This window comes from Pseudopodoces humilis, chromosome 5 (genome assembly GCF_049639895.1).
Source record: "Pseudopodoces humilis isolate 2021_Gansu_Grassland_sample_001 chromosome 5, ASM4963989v1, whole genome shotgun sequence".
Classification (NCBI taxonomy): Eukaryota; Metazoa; Chordata; class Aves; order Passeriformes; family Paridae; genus Pseudopodoces; species Pseudopodoces humilis.
This window is the reverse complement of record NC_142204.1, coordinates 26665582-26689377: the sequence shown is the minus strand read 5'-3', so window position 1 is coordinate 26689377 and position 23796 is coordinate 26665582. Positions and strand designations below refer to the sequence as shown.

Below are 23796 nucleotides of genomic sequence, written 5' to 3'. Positions count from 1 at the left end.
AATCTTTTTCTCAGGAGCAGCTTAAGGTAAACTTTGTGCCTCAGTGCTAAGTTTTGCATGGAGGAGTCAGAAACCCAATCTGGGATTTCAGGTGCTTGCTCTCAGGCAGGAGAGAAGGAGCTAAAGGTGAGGTCTCTGCTGTCATACCAACCTTGCAGATCTCTCCAGTGGCAGCACAGAGCACCTCATAGCACTCCTGCTGCCATTTTACTGATGGTGTCCCTTTCTGGAAGTGCAAACCCAGTGTGATAAATTATTGTGTTCTTACTTACTCAAGATCTTCCCAGCTAGGGTAATGACAGAGATTTCTGTTTAGCAATAGAGGATGGAGGCAGTAGCAATCATTGTTGGAGTGACGGCACAGGGAGCCCAGACAGGTCCAACAATGCAGAAGAGCTCCAGGGGCTGAAAAAGAAACTGAACTTGGGACATCTGTGTATCGTTTGTCATCAGCAAGCCCCAGGCAGTGATAAAAGGGCCCTTGGCTGAGGCACGTGCTCTTGCCAGACAGACCTCTTCTCCTGTGGAGGGCTGAGGACAGGCACATAATCACAAGTCACTCCCTTCTGCAGCTTGTTCAGCACTTGGCACAAACAGGACCTTAATCCTAATGAGATCCCTGGGCAACTCTAATGAAATGACTGTCCTGACTGCAGTCATTACTGTTCATTTCAGTTTTACACTCTGGTCTCAAAATAGACAAGGGTCTTTTTAGGAGATACTGAGTATGTCCTATCTATTGTGTAGTATTGCTATTTTATTTAATGGATCCTCCAGTAGGTTATTTAATAGGTCCTCCAGTTCACTAGTGAAATGGCCATCAAGAAAGACAATCACCTGCCTCAAAGAGCTGAAGTGACAGACAGATGCTTGGTCAAGTAACACAGGGGAAGGTGCGTTCTTCAGACATGTACAGATATTTGGTATATAATATATGCTCAGCATAGATTCTCATTCAATGTCTGCTGTATGAAAATGTAAACAACATTGTCACTAATCTTACCAACCAGCCAGCAGGGTTCTAACTGCTTCTGTACCCAGTATGTGACTCATGCAGTGTATTTTCCTGATAAATCTACAGTAACATTTTCCAGTGAAGCCATGGCTGTAGGTGGGAGACAGTGAAAAACAATCCCAAATAATCCCAAATAATCCAATTCAGTTGGTGCCAGGAAGTATTGTAAGCAGATCCTATTACTGGAACAGAGGGAAAAAAAAAACCCACGTTAGTTAAAGCCCAGGAAGGACAAAAGTGTCTTTGTTGACAAAAGTCTTTAAAGGAAGATTCTACTGTGGAAAATAGTAGAATGCAACTTCTGTGATACATGTTGTAAGTAAAATGTGTGTTCTTATGTGATTTTTTGACATCTGTATTGTATCTTAAAGTTACAACCTCAGTCATGTAAGTAGACAAAAAAAGGACAGGTAATTTCAGCAGAGGACACCCCAGTCTGAGCAAATGAGGGGGAATGTTGAATCCAAAACTTTCACCTCATGCCTGCAGCACTGGAGCCTTGCTCTTCTTGTACACCTATCCTGGTTTTCCTCCCAGTGCCTGGCTAAAAAGATCACGAGACAAAATGGAAAGAGCTCAGAAAGAAACTTATTACCAAGCAGATGACTTCCAAAGCTGCAGGACTACTTGAGCTGGGTTTGGATAAAGAGTTTTCCATACTGAGGACATCATAAGAGGTCTTTGTACTGCCTTCTGATACTTCATTTTGTAGTGATTATTGTTGCAATATTGAAGTAAGAGGGAGCAATGCAAGACACTATAGAAAGGAAAGGTTATTTTATTTCAAACCACACTGATTTCACTCACTCAGACGAACACCTTCATAATCACATATTCATAGGCACCAGAAGGCATTTGTTCATACCATTCCATTTTCTTGCAATCACATAGAAGATTCAATTCATAGGCTCTGTAGTTCTCATTATGTCTCTGGTGTTTCTCTTAGTTTGGCCACCATATGCTCATTTTAGATGCATCTTTTAGATGCATCATTAGAACTCATCCTCCTTTGTCTCCTCATCTAGGTGTCTTAGAGCTCAATCCTGTTCTTGATCTCTCCAGAGATCTAGTTTGGTTTTTTCTTTTATTAAGTCTTAGGTGTACTCTGCCTCTGGTTTCAGGATTCATCTGGTTTTAAGCTGTGATTTGGTTTTTTTTTTCCCCAGTTTGGATATTCACGAGGATCTGTGTCAATATGCTGGGATCTTAATGACCTGCTAATCCATCTGCCATCAATATGAGCTGTTCTTGTAGCCCTTCTTATGCCTTTCTTCCCAGTGCTTCCACACTCAGACATCTTCTTTGTTCTCCATTTATACTACTTTATTGTTTCTTTTATAATGTAAAGAAAATTGGGACCACTAATGTCAAAGATACCTCTGGCAGAGTGGTGGCTTTTGGAGTTCAGTGCCATTTTAGGAAGAAGGAAAAATTAATCTAAAAGGACTGATTTATCACAGAATCATAGAATATACTAAGTCAGAAGGGACCCATCAGGATCACTGAGTCCAACTCATGGCCCTGAGAAGAAAATCCCAGGAATCACACCATAAGCCTGAAAACATTGTCCAAACGTTTATTGAATTCCTTTTCTCTTTCCTTCTCCTTTTAAAATTCTTTCCTGCTTTATGTGAACACAACATTTCTTAATAAAAATAATCAGTTGCCAAGTTTGATACAAATAAATGAAAAATGTGTATCCAAAAAGCATGTAAACAGTGTGAAATGAATACTAAAGCAGGTCATCAAGTCAAATTATTTGACTATCATGTGATGTTAGGAACATTAATATAATTTGTAGTTACGCACAAGAAGATAAGAATAATCAGATTTCATACTTCAATAAATAAGAATGCCTTTCTTCTTGCCACAAACAGCATTTCACAATTAGCTGTGTATTGTGTATTTCCCTCCACTCCCTAGCATTCCTTTGTACTCTATCTGATATTAACAACAGAGGCTAAGACCAGAGGCTTGATGTGCCACAGAAAAATTTACTTGCTTATTAAGACAACATTTATGATCCTTTAGATACTGAACTGAGATAGAACAAAGAAATGGATATAATACGACAGGGATGCTTGTAAATACTTCAGTGGCCTCCTGCATTCAAGACAAACAGAACATAAATGTTTCCATCTAATCTTGGCTTCACAAGGATTGGCAGATTTGGGATCTAAGATGTTATCCTAAATATGTTGGCTAAAAAAAAAATAAAAGCAGCATTATTGTTATTTTTTTTTTATTTACCAGATTAATGAGAAGAATGAAACCACAGCTGCTTTCTTATCTCTTCCTATGTCTGTACAGGAAACAAGGCGGGTAAATCTCATTAGATCCCAAAAAAACTAATCAGGTCAGGACATTGTTGTGTTCATGTGGTGAAGCAAGTGGGATGGGTGTGGAAAGAGAGATTTCTGTTCCCTTTTCCCATAAAAGTGCAACCCAGAAGCATGCTCTGTTTATATAGACAAAGTTTGAACATTTTGCTTGCCCTGTTTTTAACTGGATTCTTGAAGTACAGGAAATGCAAGTTTCTTATATGGGTTATTTAATCTCTACAGAAGAGCCTCTGCCAATTTTATCAGCATCCAAATAACATTAATATTATCCTGCCTCTTCTTTCCTTCCCAGACTGAAAGAGAAATATGCTGATCAGTGTATGTGGACATGTGTGGGTGGGTGGGGGTGAAGCCAAAGGAAGCAACAGAGTTAGCTCTTAGCCCTGAAATGTTTTGGTTGCTTTATTCAGTGAACTGAATAACCTTGGTCTGACTTCTGTGAAATTTTAGTCTTCTCTGCTCATGAACTTCCTATTACCAGCCAAACACAGCTGTTCTGGGAAGTCCTGGCCAAAGGGAGACAGTCAGTCTTTGAGGTAACTCAGTGATATCCCATGGAGTGTGCTGAGCATTGGAGTTGAAGGCTTGAGCCAGGCTCACTTTTTTTCCAACAAGCAGAACTGGAGAGCAATGAGTTCCTATTAGACTGCACTGCTGACTCCAAATGCTCCTGTATTCCTAGCCACACTGAGATTTTTCTAGGACACTGGGCTTTGTTTTGAAGCTTGATGGATTACAGGAAGTAACTTTGAGGATCACAGCTGCATAGAGGTTGTGTCTGGACACTAATCTCTGAATTTCAGTAGATTAAATGAAATTTAATTTTGCCACCACAAACATAATACAGTGGCTAAAAACCTCCCCAGTTCACCAACCAACCAACCAACCAACCAACCAACCAACCAACTCCCACAGCTGACCAACTACAAACTTCTCTTTATGGTCATGATTAATGCGAAGACAGGCTTGAATTCTGTAAGTCAGAGCAAGTGGCAGAAGAATTATCATCTCACCCTCTGAATTTGTTCAGGGAAGAAGGATCTGAGCCTTTTAATGGTGCTTATTTTCAGCCCTGCTCCTTAGCCCTGGGATACTGGGCAACCATTTGTCCCAGAGCCCAGTGACATCCTTCAGGTTGGACATGCAGGTGTACTCCACATCCATGAGCAGGATAAAGTTACTGAAAGTTATTACGTAAGATGGAAAGAGAATCTTCTAAACTGCCCAAAATGTTGGAGGAAGCATGAAAGAAAATAGCTGTAAGATGGTGTGGGAACCTTCCTCACTCACAGAAGACTTGACACTACCTGTGACCTTCAGACAGTGGTTTTTACAACAGTCCTAAGGCTATGCATAGATCCACATTGTTACAAACGATATGCATTTTCACCCTGGAAACTTATTTTTTCACAAAGTTGTAATGCTCAGGGCAAAACTTTCCTCAGGGAAAGTTCAAAACAGGATTCAAGAAAGGTGTTTAAATATTTTTGAAGAAAAAACCCCACCACTTACTTGTTGTGAAATTACTCTTTTTCCCCCATTCCATCATGGAAGTGGAAATTAGTCATTGCAGTTATTTTGAAAAAAAAAGTTTGATTGATATGAAACTAGATTTTCCTGTTTATGTGCTCCCTCTTTCTTTTAATCTTTGGAAAATTTTAAATCTAGTTCTGAAACCTTTTTTTCCCCATGTTCAACTAGCATTTGAACTAGTTTTAGTTTTAATTTTGAGTAGCTGAGTGAGTTTGCTGCCAGAGCTAACACACATTCAGATATGTATATCAAGTTCTTTAAATGTCTGAAATGTGTTCTGTTTATTTTTATTTCATAGTCTTTTGACTAGCTTCTGTGTTTAAAAAACATCTCCCTTTCTAAAGCTTAGTGTCAGTATGCTAGTTTTCAGCACGATTTATTCCATGAGGTTGTTGACTTTAATTATATTGTGGATACTCAAACACTCTTACTTAGTGGCTCAATTATTCTTGCTTCTTGGATCAGTTCCTAGGTATTACTTAGGACTAGATGGAAAAGTAAAAATAAAGTCTTGTTTTCTCATGTGCTGTAGAACTAGTTGTTCTAAGAAGCACTTGTTTATTATGTTGAGAAATCTCTTTGTAAGCCATAGACCATGTGGTGGTTGACTAACTTACATCCTGAAACACAGAAACAAATTTGAAAAGGTCTGTCCACATTGGTAAATCCAGTTACTTGACACTCTGGGCAACCTGGGTTTGGAAACCCTGCTCTGTTGCAGAGCTGATAGGGTTTATTCCCTGACCGGAGTGCTCAGCAACTCTGCTGAAGCCTTCTTAGCATGAGCTGGGCACTCAGTGAGGGACACATAGATGTGGATCATGGCTTTAAACACAGAGGCTGGAAATGGGACTTCTGCTAATCACGAGAGCTGTGGACTGTGAAACGGCCCCTGGGGGGTACTGGAAACAAAACCTGACTGCTAGTCCATTGTCCTGCTAGAAAGGCCTTGAGGTCAATGCAGGGATGGAGAAGAAATTCCCACAGGCTATGGTGAAAAGGTCTGTCATTTTGGGTGTGAGTGCAAATCCTATTGTCTTTTAGTCTTCATCTATAGCACTTCCCAGCAGAATTATTCCATGAAGGGAGTGACCTAGGGTATGCAGAGGAATCCTGCTGAGGTCTTCCTGGTAACTCCTTCAGTGGCACTGACAGATGCCCCATGTCACTGGCACACTTTCAGTAGACATCTCAGAATCAGTATTCTGTCCTTGCCTTTGTGATTGTTGATTCATAGTTTTTTGTTTTGTTCCCTACTTCCAGCTTATGGGATTTTAATTTACAGCAGGATTCCTACTGCTAATCCTGAGGGCAGACCTTGCCTTTGCCCTATTGCATATTATTCTGTTCCTGTTAATGAAGATTTAAAGGTCATCCTTTTAATTCTGTATGAGCTCTCAGACTTCTTTTTCACTGCTGTTGCCGTCTTGCTTTGTGTATTGACAAAATTCCTCAGCAAGCATTCATTTTTAGAGCCAGTCGTTAACAGAAGTAAAGTAAAGTAAAGTAAAGTAAAGTAAAGTAAAGTAAAGTAAAGCTAGTCCCAAGAGAAATTAAATCGGCAGTTTCTCACAATTTCTCCTTTCCACTGCTCAAGTTTTTGCCCCATTTGTGTGTTTCCTTACAACCTTGCCATTTTTGTTTTAACGCCCATTTTCTCCTACTTACCTAAGAGTTTGTCAGATGGCACTGGGGCCAATGGTTTACCAGTATCCAGGTAGATAAGGGTGACCAGATCTTCTGAGTCCTGATTTCTTTCAGGGTTCAGCATGTCATAGGACTGAAAACTTAGATGACTTTGAAGGGTGGTAGACAAGGGCAAGAAATGGCCTCCTGTTTGCACTACTTTTCAAAGGTGGTTCCTGATCACATGCCCTTGGTCTTGAGGAAAACTCAAGACTCCTGTTCTCAGGCTCTGAGGACCAACAGCTGCTTGTACAAGGACACAAGTAACATGGTACCTCATTGTCACAGTGGAGTCTGAACCTTCCCCAAACTCATAGAGCACTATAGGAGCTAAAGATAAAGCCCTTGGACAGGAGCTTCTCCTTGTTCTCTGTCCAAACAGTGATGGTTCTCTATCTCCATGGATATGCTATCATTTTCATTTTGGGCCAGAAGCACAAAGTCCAGTCCAGCAGTCACGTGTCCTGGGCTGCCCAGCACTGCTGTGAGTCTGATGTGAGCAGAGGGTCTCAGGGGTTTGGGTTTGTGTAAGCCAGCTCTTTGCCTTGTACCGTGTGGCACTTTTGGGATTTCCCAGCTGACACCTTCTTAATGTGAGTTTTCAGTCTGATATTAGCCTGCTGCTGAGAGGGGGGTCAGTTGTAAAAGCAGCATGACGTGAGATGGAAAAAGGCTCCTGGCCTACTGTTCCCTGTGGAAAAACAGGTGCCCTGGCTAGCACTGTAGCTTGAGATAGAGCACAGCCAGAAAAGGAGGGGTGAAAGGTGAGGGGGTTCTTGCAACAAAGAAGGAGACTGGAGCTTGTTCTCGTATCTCTGTCCACTCACTGCTCTCAGGCACAGAAAGGCAGCCTGGATGTGGCTGTGTCCCCACTAGCCACTGGTGTGTGCTCTGGCTCTCTCCCTTCTGGCTCAGTTCTCTGATGTTGCTGGCTTCCTGGCTGTGGGCAGAAGGTGGTTCTGATGGTAGCCTGGGGGTGGATCAAGAGTTGGAGAGGGGAGGAGTCACTGATCGATGCTAATAAATAAAAGGTCCCTCTTCTTCAGTCCAGGGTCCAAGACGCCAAGAGAGCTGCCCCCTGAGACCGGAGCTGCAGACTGGCAGGGAAGCAACAGCTTAGTGAGTATGCAGGGACTGCCTTGCTTTTCCTGGACAGCTGCTTATTATTATTATTGCCTTGCTGGTGCTTCACCGCTGTAAAATGTTACAAGTGTTTGCTACAGCATGTATAGTGTTGTGATTTTCCACTCCAGCAGCAGACACATCAGGGCTGCTTCTCTGACCCCTCCTTTATTTGTGAGCCTACAGAAAATTCCCTGGTATATGCCGGTTTTTTTAAGCTCCTTTCTGTATTTCTATCCAGTGGATGCTGCAAGAAAGCAGAGGGATTGGGTTCACTGTGCTGCATGGTGTGTTACCCTCAGGGCAGCCCTGGTTGTTGAGTAGGGGAGATGTGTGCTGGGAAAATATGGAGTGCAGGGGGAGTAGAAAGGAGTGCTTTTGCAAGAGGAAGCATTCCCCGAAAGAGATTTGTTGGTATAAGGCTGTGTATCTGGCATGTTCATTCATCCCTTGAAAAATGTATTGCCTCTGTGGTGAGGAATGAAACATTTGGGTTAAAGTGGTGTTTGTGGCTGTTCTCCTGTGGTTGATGGCAGGGTATGCTCCAGGCATTCTGGAATCAGAGTCCTCTGAAATGGGAGCAGAGTCTTCTAGGGAGCAGAAAGCTCTGCCCTGAGTGAAGACAAGTAAAAAGGGTTTGGCTCAAAAGTGTGTTGGAGTTTCCCACTGGGCAGCCTCACTTTCATTCCAAAGTACACCCAGCATCTTTCTCTCTGTGCCCCACTGCTTTCCCACGGTGGTCAATCCTCAAACCTCTCCCTCATGTTTTCCTTTCTTAGCAGCTACTGTACAAGATATTTGGGAAACCTATAAAATCCAAATTAAAAAATAAGTCCAAAACTTCTAAGTTTTAAGAAATTAAAACGATCCCAGACCAGGGAATTTCCTTAAAGAGACTGGAGTAGCAAGGCACAGGGTGGCAGCAGCAAAGTCTCAGTTCCCTTTTGACCTTGTGTCTATAGCAAACTTATGGCTTTTCCCCAAGTTTTCCTCCTCATTTTAGGCTAAGCACTGAACAGGCAAGAAATTGATGTGTGTGGAGGGACCTTGATGGTGCAGGACTGACCTGCTCTCCACATGGGGTGGGATAACGGGGATGAAGAGCAATTCTTTCTCTTTGGTCTGAAGTTGAAGTCCCTGGTCAGTTTTTTCTTTCTCTCTCCTGAGACAGGAGGCTTCAGAAAAGGGTCATGAGTTTGGCACTGAAAGGGTAAATTGCAAAGCTGAGTGATGTTCTTCCAATGAATTTCACTCCTCACTGATGAAGTGTTAGGCTCTGGCTATATGTTCCTGTAGTTCTTGGCTGTGTTACCTTCAGTGCGGCTTCACGGAGTGGCCTCTGAAGGTGACAGCAGTGACAACGGCACAGTGCTTTGGGGAGAATGGTCTGCACCAAAGTGCATTCACTTTGCATCCTGCCAGTGAGAAATCCTGCATATACACATAGACAAAACAGGCAGTAGTCATAGCTTGGATGAGACAAAAGAATGGTTCCTGTGCCCTAGGTTCATCCCCAGGCAGTGTGTGGGGGCCCACCTCCATCACCGCCACTGCAGGACACCCACCCTCCCTCTCTCCCTCCCTTCCTCCCCTGCCTCTAGCAAACTCTTTCCTTTTCACCCAGCAGGGATAGCCATCTCTGTAACTCCTTTTCTCTTTCACTGCCTTCTACTGTTCCAAGAGTTGGAGAGTGGATCACCTGATGTTTTGTCCATCTCTGCTGCCCATGATATTGGATCCAGTCAAACTCTCAGGTGTTAAAAGGCAAGGTAATTCTCTCTGAGACTGCTGGCCTTGAAGATTCATCCCAAAGGAAAAGCCTTATATTGACATGTGACTTCGGTGTCCAGTGAGGCAAGGGCTGCTAGGGCTAGACCAGAGAGGGAAATGTTTGCCTCTGACTCCACCAAGATGCTGTCCTTTGGGATGCAAGAGGAGCCTAGGGTCAGCACCACAGTGAGAGCCTTCAAAGATGAAGTTCTGGCTTACTTGTCACTCCTGAAGCAATGAAGTAGGAGATGAAAGGGAGCAGCAGGGTTGTATTCCTCCTCTAATAGCTGGCAGGTTGGAATTGCAGCAGAAGCCAGCTGGGGAGGGGGGGACTGAGTGGGACAGGAATGTTTGAAGCTTCAGGCTCAGAGTCTCCATCGGCAAAGCTGACAGAAGAGTTTGGGCTGGTTGTATCCAGACAGAGTATGATGAGAGGGAAGAGAGCAGATCAGAGGAAAAATCAGAAAAACAAATATTTATATTTGGGATCAACACACACCTCTGCCTTTGGGCCCCTGACAGCCTGTGAAATTCCTTCCACTTGCCTAGGCCAGCTTTTCTGAGTGTGGAGTGCTAGTGACATGTTTGCCTCTGGATTATGTCCCCCAGCCCTGAACTAAGACAGGAAGGGGGCATGCCCCTTCCTTCCCAAAACCTAATCTGCTAATAGAGGATCTTCTGTAATAGATCCAAGAAGAATGTGTACCAGCTAGTTGCCACCTTGTCCAGGCTTTTTTGCAGGCTCCCTCCTTTGCTCTGTTTTCATAATAAACGTTCTACTGCTAATTTTGCAGTTAGCCCAGGATCTCCAGCTACCCTCAGTGAGAAGAGAGCAAAACACAGTGAGAAAGACAGAGTGAGAGATTCCTCTCTGCACTGCCACAATGCGCACTCTCGTCATCCTCACGCTCCTGGCTGTCTTGGTGATGGCTGCCACTTGCTATGGTAGGTGACCTTTATTACTGGATAGAATGAAAATTCCAAACCTGAAGACATTTATGGGTCTGTTCAGATGTTTGTTATTTTACTTTGTGTCTTCTTTTCCCTTAACTTGATCTCTTGCCTGCTTTCCTGCCCCTGAGTCAGATCTTCCTAGTCCTGATACAGAGCTGTTATCTCCAGTCACTGGAATTCACGGTCCAGGATGCTTCAACCCCTTCCTCTCTGTTTCAGCTCACCCCACAGACTGCTCCTCTTTTTGTCCCTTTTTTTGTCTGGACTATGATAAGAGTGATGATTCTTAATTATTCCTTACTAATTGGAAGATTTGCCTTTTTCCTTTTGTAATATCATCCCCCTTTTCCTGTGAGGCACACAGTTCCATATTGGTGAGATTAAGATGCTGCTTCATGCAAGAGTCAAGTGCACTTCACTGTGCTAATCCATTCTGTAAGAACACATGCAAGCTTTGAAGGTAAATTGGTATCCTATCCACTGTAGTGTCAGGAGCAGAAGGTGAGGAACTATGCTGGAGAATCAGGCTGGATGACCAAGCATGAGTCTGGAAGCACTGAGTAAATCACCAGGTAGCTCTGTATTAAACTCCTGAGTCCTTTAAACTCCTCATTTAAATTCTAGGTCACACCACTGACCCCTTTCTCTTCCTTTCAAACATGTACCTTAAAACCTGGCTTCTCTGATTTCTATGTGTGTTCTATTGATCTGAATATGAAATACTGAATCCCATCAATACAGTGTCATAATACGTGTTTCATTCTTTCTTTCCACAGAGTCCCATGAGAGCATGGAGTCCCATGAGTATCTCAGTAAGAGATTGCTTTACTATTTTATTGAATTTGAAGAGTGCTACAGACATGTCCAAGATCATTTACTTGTACTTCTACTAGGGATAAAATAGGTAGAACCACTGAGCCCAGGGAAAATTAATTTACTGAGTGTTTGAGCTTCAGAATGAAAAGGGAAGAGTTAAAAGAAGACTTCACGTGTTTTGGCACAAGCTCATATTTCCATTTTGCATTGAATATAATAAGAATTAGAAAACAAAATTTGAGAACAGAGCTCAGGTCTCTGTTATGTGTACCAAAACCAGGTTAGCTGACACTAAAAAAATAAGATTGCTCAAAAATCTCTGGGATGAGCATGGAAAGATACACTGTAGAAGCCACATACAGAATTTATTCTCCCCCAAGAACAAGGAGAGCCTTATTCTAAGCACCTTGGAAGCAGGCAGGGTATGTGAATAGGAGGGGTCCTCTGTCTGGAAGAGGGAGAGTGTCACAGGGAAGGCATGAAAAAGGGTGGAGAGTCTCTCTTTGGAACAAGCAATATCGTGGACAGGTTAGAAAACAGGTGAATTGATACTAAAAAGAAATTAGGACATCTGGAAGAAGAACAAAGCGAATAGTCAGCAGCACAAAGGCACATGTAGAAGCCAATATCAATGACATCCACAGACTCCTGAACTCTGCAATAGGACTGTAATGATTCTCAAAAAAGTCAGAAGGGACTTTCAGGTCCCTCAGTCCAAAACTGCCACACAGACTTCTCAATGACTGTCTAACCCTGGATGCAGAGAGACTTACTCAGGCCCTTCCTGTGAGCAATTGCACAATTTTGTAGCTCTTCTGAGAGTGCTCAGATGTCCCATGGTCTGTGTAGCCTGGTGCCAGCCTCTTTTGGGCCTCTCCACTCACTCAGAGGGCTGGGGCAGCAAAATCATAGTAGCATTCCCCTGGGTGATTTGAATAAGAGCAGAGCAAGAGAAAGCCTGCACATGAACAAGCCAGGGGACATGAGGGAATATTAAAAGGTCCTGGATTTCATTGTACATGGGAGGGCAGACAAGGAGGCTGTTATAAAGGAGGAAACTAGCTTTTGTTGAAATCTAACATTGAAAAAATGCCATTCTGAATAACCCCTTGCCTTCTCAGATCCCTTCCTCAACAGGCGAAGGGCCAGTGACTTCATACAGGCTGACACAAGACTAAGAGCCATCACTCAGGAGAGGTATGTCATGGCCTCAGGATGCTGAGGTTGAGAGTGGGAAGGGATTCTTCCTTGCCAAGCACAGGCTGGTACCAGGGGTGGCAGCCACGGTGACTTGCAAGGAGTCTCAGTCCCACTTTTAATGTGATGTACCATTTAAATCCCCAATCCCAGGAAAAGCAAGAATTCAGATAACAGAGAGTGGGTCCTTTGATTAGGAGACATGTCACATGCTGAGAAGACTGATTAATTTTTCTGAAGGAAGAACCAACAGAAGGAGAGAGAATGGGTGTGCGATGGTCAAAAAGAAAGCTCAGTTTGAGATCTCATTCTAGTCCTTAGATCTCATACAGAACTTGCATGACCTTTTCTAAATCAAAGGGCCATCTGAAGGCCTTCTTGCCTCATTTATAAAATATAGACATAACCAATTTCATGCCTTATTCAAGGCTTGTAAAAATAAGGACTGAAGCACAGAAATAATCTCATAGCAAGGCATAAGGCAAACCTTCTCCTCAGGACCTTTGCAGAATAATTTAGGTCTTTTTTCGATGCATATTTTTGGGAAAGAACAGAAGACCTGAAGAGAGCAGGTCAGGGAAGGCTGAAAAGGGAGGACTCTTCCTCAAGATAAAGCAGGAGCTGTTCTTCTCTCCCCAACACCTTACTTAGCCCCTCAATAAAAGGTTGCCTGAGGAGGCAAAACATTCCTGCTGTAGTCAGGTCACTCCCCAGGTGTGGTAAACACAGAAGCTGGTGTGCAAAGAACACTGTAGCTGGATGACAGACTCCGCTGGTGGATCCTTAATCCCAGTGGGGAGTTTCTGGACAGGAAAGGGCTGTAGACAGACATTTTAGATGACAGCACTTACCCCTCTTCTCTCCTTTACAGGATCAGGGAGCGTAGTAAGGCGCCCCAGGAGCATCAGAGGGAGCTCTGCGAGGACTACTACCCTTGTGAAATGTACGCTTTTCGCCACGGCTACGCTGCTGCTTACAAACACTATTTTGGGAGGAGGAGGACTAAGTAAAGGATGACCTGTCCCCACCCTGGGGCCTGGAGTCCAGGGTATCCTCCCCAAAATCGCAATGGCTCTGAAACATACTCAGTTGCTTGTATCCCTGTATGTTATCCTTCCTGCTGCTTCTCTCCTATATAGCCATGGATTCCTACGCTGTGTTAATTAGCGCTGAGCTGATGTAGCAGAGATCACAGAGTTCAGGATGTGGGTGTTTACTATGAAATAAATCGCTGGTTTGATACTATCTTCTCATGACTCACAGTATTTTGGAAGGGGGGTATGCAATTTTCCATGAAGGAACTGAATTTATCATACATTCTGTTGCAGATTATGGGGAAAACCACCATTACCTTTCAAGCATATGGCTTTGGAAGAATCTATAATGTTCTTGCTCCAGGTTCTACAAGTGGCTTCTTTCAGAGGTCACTGGACAGTGTCAGCTCCCAATCCTAAGACATCTAAAAACAGTGGGGCGTTCAGAACGCAGATGCACTTTTTGAGGATCAAATATTTCATCAGTTGGAGAAACAAAATCCAGAAGGCACCTATTTAATCTTGAAACAAAGTTAGGGTGAGAGTAGGTGACAGAAAAAGCCTGTAAATTGCTTTTTGTTTATCCAGCTACCATCAGGTCCTGATGTTAGGTGCTCCTTTAGAAAGGAGCGTGTGGACCAAACTTAACCTGTATTTTCTTTTGCAATCCCCTTTCAAAACCCTTCCACTTGAAATTAGTCTGGTAGCACTTGAAAGCTGCAGAAATAAAAGCTGGAGAGGGGCTCCTGGTGGTAAATAAACAGAAAAAAAAAATTCCAATGTTTGGGGTCAGGCCCAACTTTTTTCAGATAGAACAATTTCATTTTACTGTTCACTAATGGTTTGAAATCGAGATGTGGCTTGCCCCTGTGCAGAAGTTACTGAGCACCTTCCTCAACCTCTGAGGAGTGAGCATGGCTGCATTCTGCTCACCATCACCAGGGCCTGTCCCCAGGCCAAAAAGCACCAGTACTGACATGTCCTGGAATTCAATGCTGCTCTGGGCCTGGCAGCAGCCAGGCAGCAGCTGGGACAACCCTTGGTGCGATTTGTGTAGGAGACATAACATCTATCTCAGCTCAACCCAGATGGTTTCAACATTCACATCTCCAAGCTTACACAGGCACCTGCAAATTATAGAAGTTGGAAAGATTCATGGCATGCAATCAAAGTCTGTGATGTATAAAGTATCAAATTGTTGACTAAGCTGTGAAATTAAGCCTGGAGCCAAATCTACCTGGCCCATTAGAAACATGCATTTTCTTCCAAAACATGCTTCAAGGTTTTGCCAGCTTTGAAACTGAATTTTGGAAAGAAATGTGATTTATTTATTGAAAACACTTCTGATAGGAAACTCCACCCTGACAGTTTTGTCTAGAGGAAAAAGTGAGACAGAAATAATTTAAGAAAAAAACCTGTACAGACCAGGTATATCCACACACACTGGTTCTCTGTGTTCTCAAGTAGGTGAATCTTGTGATCACCAACCGGACCAAACTCACATATGCTAAAATCAACAGCTCTGCAGTGTCTGGGTTTGACTTGACACTGTGGCACCACCACAACAGAAGGCACAAGGTCTAGTGCTGTCTGGGTCTGTGTCCAGAAATATCCAGTGATTCCAATCCCCAGTTAACCAGTATAAATAATGAATAATACCAGAGATTTCTGTGGGATTTCATTAGCGTAAACAACAACCAAACAGATTTAAGAGACTACATGCTGGTTAGAAAGCTTGGGAAAAGATGGGAGGATAAATAAAGCTATTTGGGTTACTAGAATTGTACATTTATATTATTTAAAATATTCATCTGGAAGCATAACTTTCCTAGAATACCTATTATTTTTAGATGTATATTTACTTTTTAACTGTTGCTCTTTTGCTGGATTAATATATATACAAGACCTTTTCCTGGACATCATTACTATATATATTCAGCTCTCCTGGACTGCAGAAAAGTTAACAGGGACAAAAGTTGGGGTTTATTTTAATCCTGAAAATTCTCTAAGCTAAAAGACAGTGTTTGTAAAATTGAGAAAATCCCTAAAAATCCCATGGCTCTGATTTTCCTTGGGAGCCTCCTAAACTTTACTTCTGTAACCCTGCACATGGGTCTGAGGAGGCTGGATATGAGGTGGAGGAAGATTATGTCTCCGCTACCAGAAAGAAGGAGCACATTTTATTTTAAAAAAACCCACAAAACAGCTACCCAAACGTGGTCACTTGGTCTGTTCAGCCAGGAGGAGACCTCGTTGCAGTGTACCACATCCTCCTAAGGGGCAGCACCATTGGATATCAGGAAAAAGTTCTTCCCCCACAGAGGGTGTTTGGGCACTGAACAGGCTCCCCAGGGCAGTGGTCACAGCACCAGCCTGACAGAGCTCAGGGAGCATCTGAACAATGCTCTCAGGCACAGGGTGAGACTCTTGATGTGTCCTGTGCCAGGCCAGGAGCTGGACTTGATGATACTCGTGGGTCCTTTCCAACTCAGCTTATTCTGTGATTCTGTGGTTCCTATGCTGTTTGTGGGATGTGGCTTTGGTAGCTTGGGTAGTGGGTTTGGGGAGTGTGGGGGTTATTGACATGTAGTAGCCCATACAAGGCTCTTGTCGTACCAACTAACTTCAGCCACCCAGGTCCTGAAGCATAAAACACTTTTGGAGTCTAAATGTTTATTTGACTTTTAGACAAGAGAAGCCAAAATAAAACTTCTGAATTACGAAGATTTCCAGGAGGAAAATATAAAGATCTTCCCTCAAACTGACTTCCAAAGTTCCTAAAAGTATAAAAATCTCATCTTTCCGAAGTGATTTGGTGATACTATGAAACTGTCTGAAGAGCTACTGTGTTTGCCCTGATGCAAACTAATTTACAGGTTCCTTTACTCTCAGGGTAATGAGTCAAGGTGGGGTGTAGGAAATAGTCACCATTGTGTTCAGTCTCATTTTAGAAGCTCCACATGAGAGAGCCCCATCACGTGAAAAGAATTGCTCTACTTCAGTGTGTGCTGGTCTCTCCCCTGGCTTTCCAGCATGACTGAATGGCTTTGAAGTTTGTAAGAAAAATGAGTTTTTAGATCAAGTTGTTTTTCTTCAACAGCCCCATTTAAAACCTCAGATAAAATCTTCTGGAATTGCCCTGAGTCGTGAGATGGATGCCAGAATGACTGCCAGGACCAAGTATCTCCTGGCCCAAAGGATGGGCTTTGTTTTGGAGCGCAGACACAGGAACACAAGCCAGATCCCTGATCTCTCCAAGAAATCACAGGATATAAACTGCTGCCCAAAAGCAAGCTCCGGAGAACTTCAATAACCTCCAGGAAAGCTCTGAGGTTAGGGAGAGTAGCGCAGCCAAAGAAGACATGAGGAGTCTGCTGGCACTGCTGATCGTGACTCTGGCCCTGGCAGCACTCTGCTGTTGTGAGAAAGGTAAGGGGACATCTTCCCAGGAAGGTTCTCAGAGTGCTGCTGAACCCTGCAGCCTTCTGTCAGCCTCCCTGAAATCTGAGAGAGACACAGAGCTTTGGGGGGAGGAGATGCACCACCAGTCATTTCATGACTTCAGATCTCTGTTGGAGAGAGAGTCATGGATGAGAGAGGGCTTGGGAACTGAGACCCCTGTCTTTTGCTGGGCAATTTCCTCCACTGGTCAATACCCACTCACCCCCACTCACCACTCAGTTGCATATTAAATTACAGCAGAGAATTTGAACATTTAAATATGTTTAATATTTCAACTGTTTATCATTTAGTCTCTCCCTAAATGGTGGGTGTTAATGAAACCATTTTGGGAGAAACAGACCTTCTATGTAAGTGGGGGGAGCTGGATTTGGCCAGTCAGTGGTGAGATTCAGTTACAGAGGAGGACAACCCACAAGCATAGAAGGACTCACAAGCGGACTCCTTTCTGTCTGTCTGTCTGTCTTCCAGATCCCAAAGAATCCTCCGCATCTCTCAGCGCTGACAGTGAGTATATCATACTGACTGATGCTCAGCTCCATTCTCCCGCATCTGCCCTCTTTCTTCCCTTTGACAGGTTCGAGGGCTGAACAAAAACCATGCTGAATCTCTCTCTAACTCTTCCCTTTTCTGTCCCTAAGTCTGCAGTCCCTGAGGTGCTGGAGCATGTGCAGCAATGCACAGCAGCACGCGAGCAGGTGACACGTGGGCAGCCAGTGTCCCTGTGCCAGCAAGGCCAGCATCCCTTGGGGCGGGCTGGTACCAGAGGCTGCATCTCCACAACCCCCCTTAGCAGTGCCCTGGCAAGGCATGAGTGAGGCAGGTTGTTAGCAGCTGGATGCACCTGCCTTCTGTGAAACAGAGTTGTGTTGGTGGAGTCTCCCTGCTCTGACCTGGCTTCAGAGACCTGCCCAGAGTGACTGCTGCATCCCCAGGCTGTTCTGAGAGCAGAAGCTCCCACATCTGTAGATTGTGATGTCCCTGACAAATCCTGCAACAAGGAAACCTCTGAAAGAGGGGGCTTCCTTGGCTGCTCCTGAGGGCTGCAGTCCCTCCTGTCAGGTCACCTGGGATGCTGGGATTTGCACCTTGGGTTGTTCACAGCTTTTGCAGCAAGCTGATCCTGGCAGAAATCTGTACGGAAAATCCTTTTTGTTCTCTCGTGTCTCTCCTTTCTCACACTTTAAAGGATAACATTGCTGCTGAGAAGCATGAAAGCTGGTGTTTTTCCAGTGAGCCAGTACAAACACAAATCGGGAAAGAGAAAAAAAAAAAGAAAAGACTGTTCAGGGAAAGGTGGTAGTTTATGACAACTCATTAACTGGAAGTTTCTGTGTAGTTAGTATTTTGATCCAGACTAAACCTCAGTTTGCCAGAGACAGGATACCTCCCACCTCCAAAGAGAAACACTGTCAGACACTCCATGATGATGAAGAAAGGGACAAACCCCACCATCTCCCCATGGGCAGAGATTTTAGAAACTTTTTCCCCCAGAGACAGCAACAATTTTCCAGTTTCTATGCTGAAATGTGTGTTGGTGTGCAGCTGCCTGTGTTGCTGCTGTGCTGGCACCTGGGCACCTCTGCTGCTGTGAGACCATCCTATGGAGCGAGGTTGTGCTGTGCTGAGCCCTGGCTCGGGCTAGGAAGGGGCTATACCTGGTGTTTGTGGGGTCCTTCACAGCACCAGAGTGTTGGCACAACAATAAATCAAAGGAGCAAAGGTGCACACATGACGTGTTAGTGGAGAGCAGGGGCAAATGCTCTCATGGCTGAAACACCTCTTATGTTCTCCAGGTCCTTAATGCTGGGATCTTTGCACATCTTGGGTGTATTTCTCACTGGGTGATGTTTACTGTCTCTGCTTTATAGTCTTCACCTTTCATAGAACATAGAGCCTGTTGCTCATGGCTCACTGGAGGTGCTTTAAGGTCTTCTGGTTGGTATCCCACATCATTCTTAGTCTGAGTCAAGACACAGAAAGGAAGCCAAGATTCTAAAGTTAAGTAGGCCAGGGAGAGAGGGTGTCATTCTTCTAATTTTTTTCTTATTCATATTTTATGCCTTCTGCACATTTGCTGTAGACTCAGATTATGCTGCGTGATAAGGAAATTGAATTTATGACAGAAAAAACCTTGCTTCATGAAGATGTGAAGGCTGCAGTAAGGAGGGAATTTTGAGTGGGCAGTGGGATGGGGAGAGTTGAACAGACCATTAGAAGAATTTGTGGCATCATTTGCTTGTGAAGAAGGTAGATTCTAATTTTCAGAGGTTAGACTGGTCTGTGTGCTTCAGTGCTTCATCTCCAACCTGCTGTGTTCTCTCTTGACAGGCATCAAGATTAAAAAAGAAGTTGCCAATGCCTTTGTGAAGAGGAAGAAGAGATCCAGCCCTTACGAATGGTAACAACTCAGGGGCTGGTCTGAGAGCTGGACTCTGGGTCTGTTCTGAAGAGGGGATAGGAAGGCCATAGGGAATGACAAGGCATTATTTTGTTGTACAGCTATGTTATTTCCTTCATGTATTGAAGGAAAAAGGTGGTAGGAGACATTCAGTTCAAAATGGTTCTTTTTTTTCATTAAAACCCATTTGAAGGCTCATAGCTGGACTCTAGTACTCCTCCCAGAGAAAAAGACAGCACTAACTGTGCTAGCCATGGAGACAGTGGGATACAAGTTAGAAGCTGCCCCAGCCTACAGGGTCATCAGAACCAATTTTTAGAATAATGAGAATCATAGAGCCTTGGTCATTGCCTCTGGTTTCCCACAAAGGAAGCACAGCTTTGTTGCAGGAATGAGGATAGGTCAGATTGGCTGTTCCTTCTGAAGCTGTAGAACACACATTTACTTGTGCAGAAAGTAGACACAAAGGTTTGGAGAAATCCTAGCTATTCGAGAAATTTCAGGCAATGCAAGGATGTTCTCCATATATTTCCTGGAATATAAGCTACTCTTTCCTATACAGAAATAAAGTAAAAATTCATGAGATACTGTTGGGATTTCTGTGGTGGCGTGTACAGCCTTCAGGAAAGATTAACCAAACTTAGAAGAAGAACTGAGAATGACACTCAAAGTGTGCAGCTGGAGACTAAAATATTTGGGCTTTCTTAGCCTGGCAAAAAAAACAGAAGAGAAAAACTACACAGGGATAGTGTTCCTGTCTACAACAGAAGTGAGGATAATTAGAGGAAAGTGTTTAAGCTAAATGAAAATGATGGCTAGTGGGCAAAAATAAAGGTAAGAAGGAAGTAATAAAATAATCAATCAATCAATCAATCAATCAATCCTGGGTAGTTGTGGAATGAGATTGAAGACAAAAAAACCCCAACAAAACCCAAATCCTTACAGATTCCATGATATCCTTTGCTGATAAAACCTCAAAAGCAAATTGATTTAAGCTGGGTTCAATCCTGTATTTCCCAACATTGATCAAGTAGCCTATCCCTGTGTAAGCAGATGTTTAAGTCAGCATGACCAGCCCTCTTTTGGGTCACCCTGGAGGTCATTTCTCTCATGTCAGTGTCAGGTATGTTAGCGGTCACCAGCTGCATTGGCTGAAACTGGAGAATAGCATTTCTGTCTTTGTCTGCTCCAGGTACTTCGAGTATTATAAAAGTCCAATGGAGCAGATGCATGAGCGCTGTGAAAACTACCCGCCCTGTGACTATCTCTCTGACCAAGTGGGATTTGCCTTGGCCTACAACCGCTTCTTTGGGAGATACTGAGGATGGGAAGGTCTCTCCATTCGTTTGGCTTGGAGCACTCCGAACCCCACAGGAGAAGGAAGGTTGTGGTTGGGAAGGAAGGAAGGAAAGCACCTGGACCAACATCTTCTTCTGTAGTCTCCCTAAGCAGCTGGAACACCAAGGCAGGGATTATCCCACTTGTTGAGTTTACATTAACTTTCTTCCTTTCATCAATGAAGTCTCTATTCAGACATCTTTTGTGGTATTTTGAGCTTCACCAGGAGACTCTGTCTTGCTTCCTTCCACCTGAATCCCCCACACACAATAGGTGAAAAATGGTGATTACTTTCAAGATAACCACTGCATGCCTTAGAAACATCACTAGATCTCCTACCCTCTTCTGCAAAATACAGGAAGATTATGGAAGAAGAATGTCACAATGTGATGGATCTGATCCTGGAATGCTCACTATGAAGAAGGAAGAACACCTGTTCCAATTAGTGGGAAAGTTCAGTATTTTTATGTAGTATAGTCACATTAAATATGCATTGCAGTAGGATAATTTTATAAAGTTAGAAGTGTGCAAATACTCTTGCATAGATAGCAATCAGCTTCTGGTACACTCTTCTGATTACTCTGTCATAAACTTTGCCTGTATAGTAATAATAAATAAATCCCAAACGGTGTGTTTAAGGAGTCCTTTTAGATGAGCCCTTGCATTTGTGTGTTGCTTTTCATGACTGTAAAAAATGGCCTTGAATTCTCTTGGTTTTTGGTTTTGGTTTTTTATTTTCCAACCAGTTTCTAGTGAAACTAAAAATACCCAACAGAACAGAAAAAAAAAATAACCTCTTTTCCTCTGTTGCTTTTGCATTTATGCTGAAAATGGAAAGTATCTAAACAGCTAAAAAAGTATAAAAAAAGAAAAGAAAGCTATAAGCATTATGAAATTTAAAAAAATTAGTTCAAGGAGGGATTGAAATTGGGGCAGTTTTTTGTTTATTCAAGACAACTGTTAGCTGAATATATATATTATATATATAATATACTACTAATATACTCTGTCAGCTTTCCTTCCCTGGCAGGTGGATGGCAGATCACACCTCCAAGGACAGGGACTGCTGATGCTCAGGAAACTTGCAGAGACCAAATCTCTCTGGTTACATGTAAGCTGGTGCAACCATCCCCAACTGCTAATTGCAATAAATACTGCTTATGTAATGTGAGTTGGTGTGCTGCTTCTTTCTGTTCCTCTGTACAACCTCTACCTGTGGTAAAAGGGATGACAGGAAGACACAGCCTGCTTTTGTGAGCCCTGAGGAGAAGGAACCCAGTGCATGAGGACTCCTTTTCCCCTGCCATGCCCCAGTGTGAATCAGAAATGATGACATTAAAAATTCAGGGCATAGGTTCAGCGCTCTGTGGCACTGGGGGAGAGGAGGGCCAGGCTTTACCTGACTCACCATCTACTCAGATCAGGGTTTCTCTGAAAAGCTTTGTGCTGAAGTAAGGACACAGGATAAGTGTGCAGAGATGGCTGCCAGTGTGAGCCTTGCAGCAAGCTGCTGTCACTTGCACTGGCGATGCTGATCTTGGCCAAGGAGAAGACACTTAATTAATATCTCTTCTTGTCTTGGTCAAACACCTGTGACTGGTTCCTCTAGTGACATAAACTAATGGGGCTTCACAGCTTGCAGTAAAACTCTCCTCTGAAGGCCATCTAGTAAAAATTAAGAATGCTTTATTGAAAACAAGGAAATTTTTGCTTGGAAAGATACTAGAGAGATTAGCAGAATCCTAACATCCAGTGTACTAATAAAATAGGGGGTTTTGTTGTTGTTGTGTGGTTTTGCTAGCACAAAAAGTTTCCTGTCCGTATTTGCATTTTTCTGTTAGTTTTATATTTTTTCTCTCCCCCTTTCAGTAAATATTTTTTTCAGGCAAAAAAAGTTACACCCGGAAGCCTCCATTATGTCATCTACTCTGTGTCATCAGATCTCTTCGTGGACTTGAGTCATTATGACCTTTGGAGATCTGAGCACTCAGATCACGTTACAAATTTACCGCTGAAATGGAGGAATTCGATTTTCCCTTGGTTAGTGCAGCGCTAAGCACCGCCACAAATCCTCTGCTGCCATCTCACGGCCGCTGCATTTGTTGTATTTAGCAATAACTTTGCTTACAACTCAGAGTTGCTTCTGAAGCGTTTGAAAATGCAAATTCTTTTCCTGCTGGTTCCCTTCATACTAAACATTCACTTATGGGTCAGAGGAGAAAAACAGGGATATCATTTACAAATGGAATATATGCAGCTGAACTGACATTTTAGTGGGGGTGTTTATCATTATTGCCAAGCTCCCATGAGACCCTGTCTCAGTTTAGGTCTCTTTTATCTCTACACAAAGAGAGGTAGAGTTGTGTCTCAATAAGTTCGTGAGCCCTCCTGTGGACTCACTTTTAGCAGTCAAACAAAATACAGCCCAAGATAACAGAGAAATTCCAGGCTGGAGAAATAGGTAGTCTGCATCCATCACTTAGTATGGCACTTCATGGCATCATCTCATGTCACCAGGGACTGCAGATATTGTCAGCAGCAGCAACTGCTTTGAAAGGAGCCCAATATGAGACCTTTATGCCACCTCCCACCCCGTTTCAGCAATATTTTGCAGATGCTGTGTCCACAGGATCCAAGCAGCTTGACAAACGTCCCCTATCTCAGGGAATCACTCCACATCTGGAGGTGTCCCCCTCACCCAGCCTATCATTATCAGGCCATGGAAAATGGGCTTCACTTTTCTGTAGTCAGAACCAGAGCCTTGATAGTTCTTGGCTCTTTTTCCATACAGAAGAGTTATCAGAGGTCGTGGGGCTCTGTGGATGAATAACTCACTGCCAGGGTTTGGAAGGGTGTCTAGAAAGCAGCTGCTAGAGAAAGGTTTGTCTCAGCACAGAATCTGAATCTACACCCTCATTTTGCCTGAGCCCAATGTAAACAATCCAACAAGGTGCCACTCTGCAGTGGTGTGACAGTAGGATTGGCAGCACATGAGTAGAAGCCAGGGGGTGATAAGGAGAAGGAGAGTTAGGTTATCGCTGCTTCCAGACGGGATCCCAACCTACCCTGCATTTCTGTGTTGGCTTTATCAGAGTCAACTTCTTTAAAAGGGGTTTTTAAACTCTTAAG

At 43.4% G+C, this 23796-nt stretch overlaps 2 protein-coding genes across 2 annotated transcripts; both read left to right on the top strand.

Moving 5' to 3' along the window:
* Positions 1 to 7599: 7599 nt before the first annotated feature.
* On the top strand, positions 7600 to 13680 carry MGP (matrix Gla protein). Its single transcript, XM_005519476.3, has 5 exons — positions 7600 to 7695; positions 10263 to 10413; positions 11199 to 11234; positions 12360 to 12435; positions 13307 to 13680. The coding sequence occupies exons 2-5, from the start codon at positions 10353 to 10355 to the stop codon at positions 13443 to 13445; spliced, it is 312 nt and encodes a 103-aa protein (XP_005519533.1). The 5' UTR covers positions 7600 to 7695; positions 10263 to 10352; the 3' UTR covers positions 13446 to 13680.
* A 3070-nt stretch (positions 13681 to 16750) lies between these two features.
* On the top strand, positions 16751 to 21838 carry LOC102107223 (osteocalcin-like). The gene is made up of 4 exons (XM_005519477.3): positions 16751 to 16898; positions 17400 to 17435; positions 19260 to 19329; positions 20522 to 21838. The coding sequence occupies exons 1-4, from the start codon at positions 16832 to 16834 to the stop codon at positions 20649 to 20651; spliced, it is 303 nt and encodes a 100-aa protein (XP_005519534.1). The 5' UTR covers positions 16751 to 16831; the 3' UTR covers positions 20652 to 21838.
* Positions 21839 to 23796: the final 1958 nt, after the last annotated feature.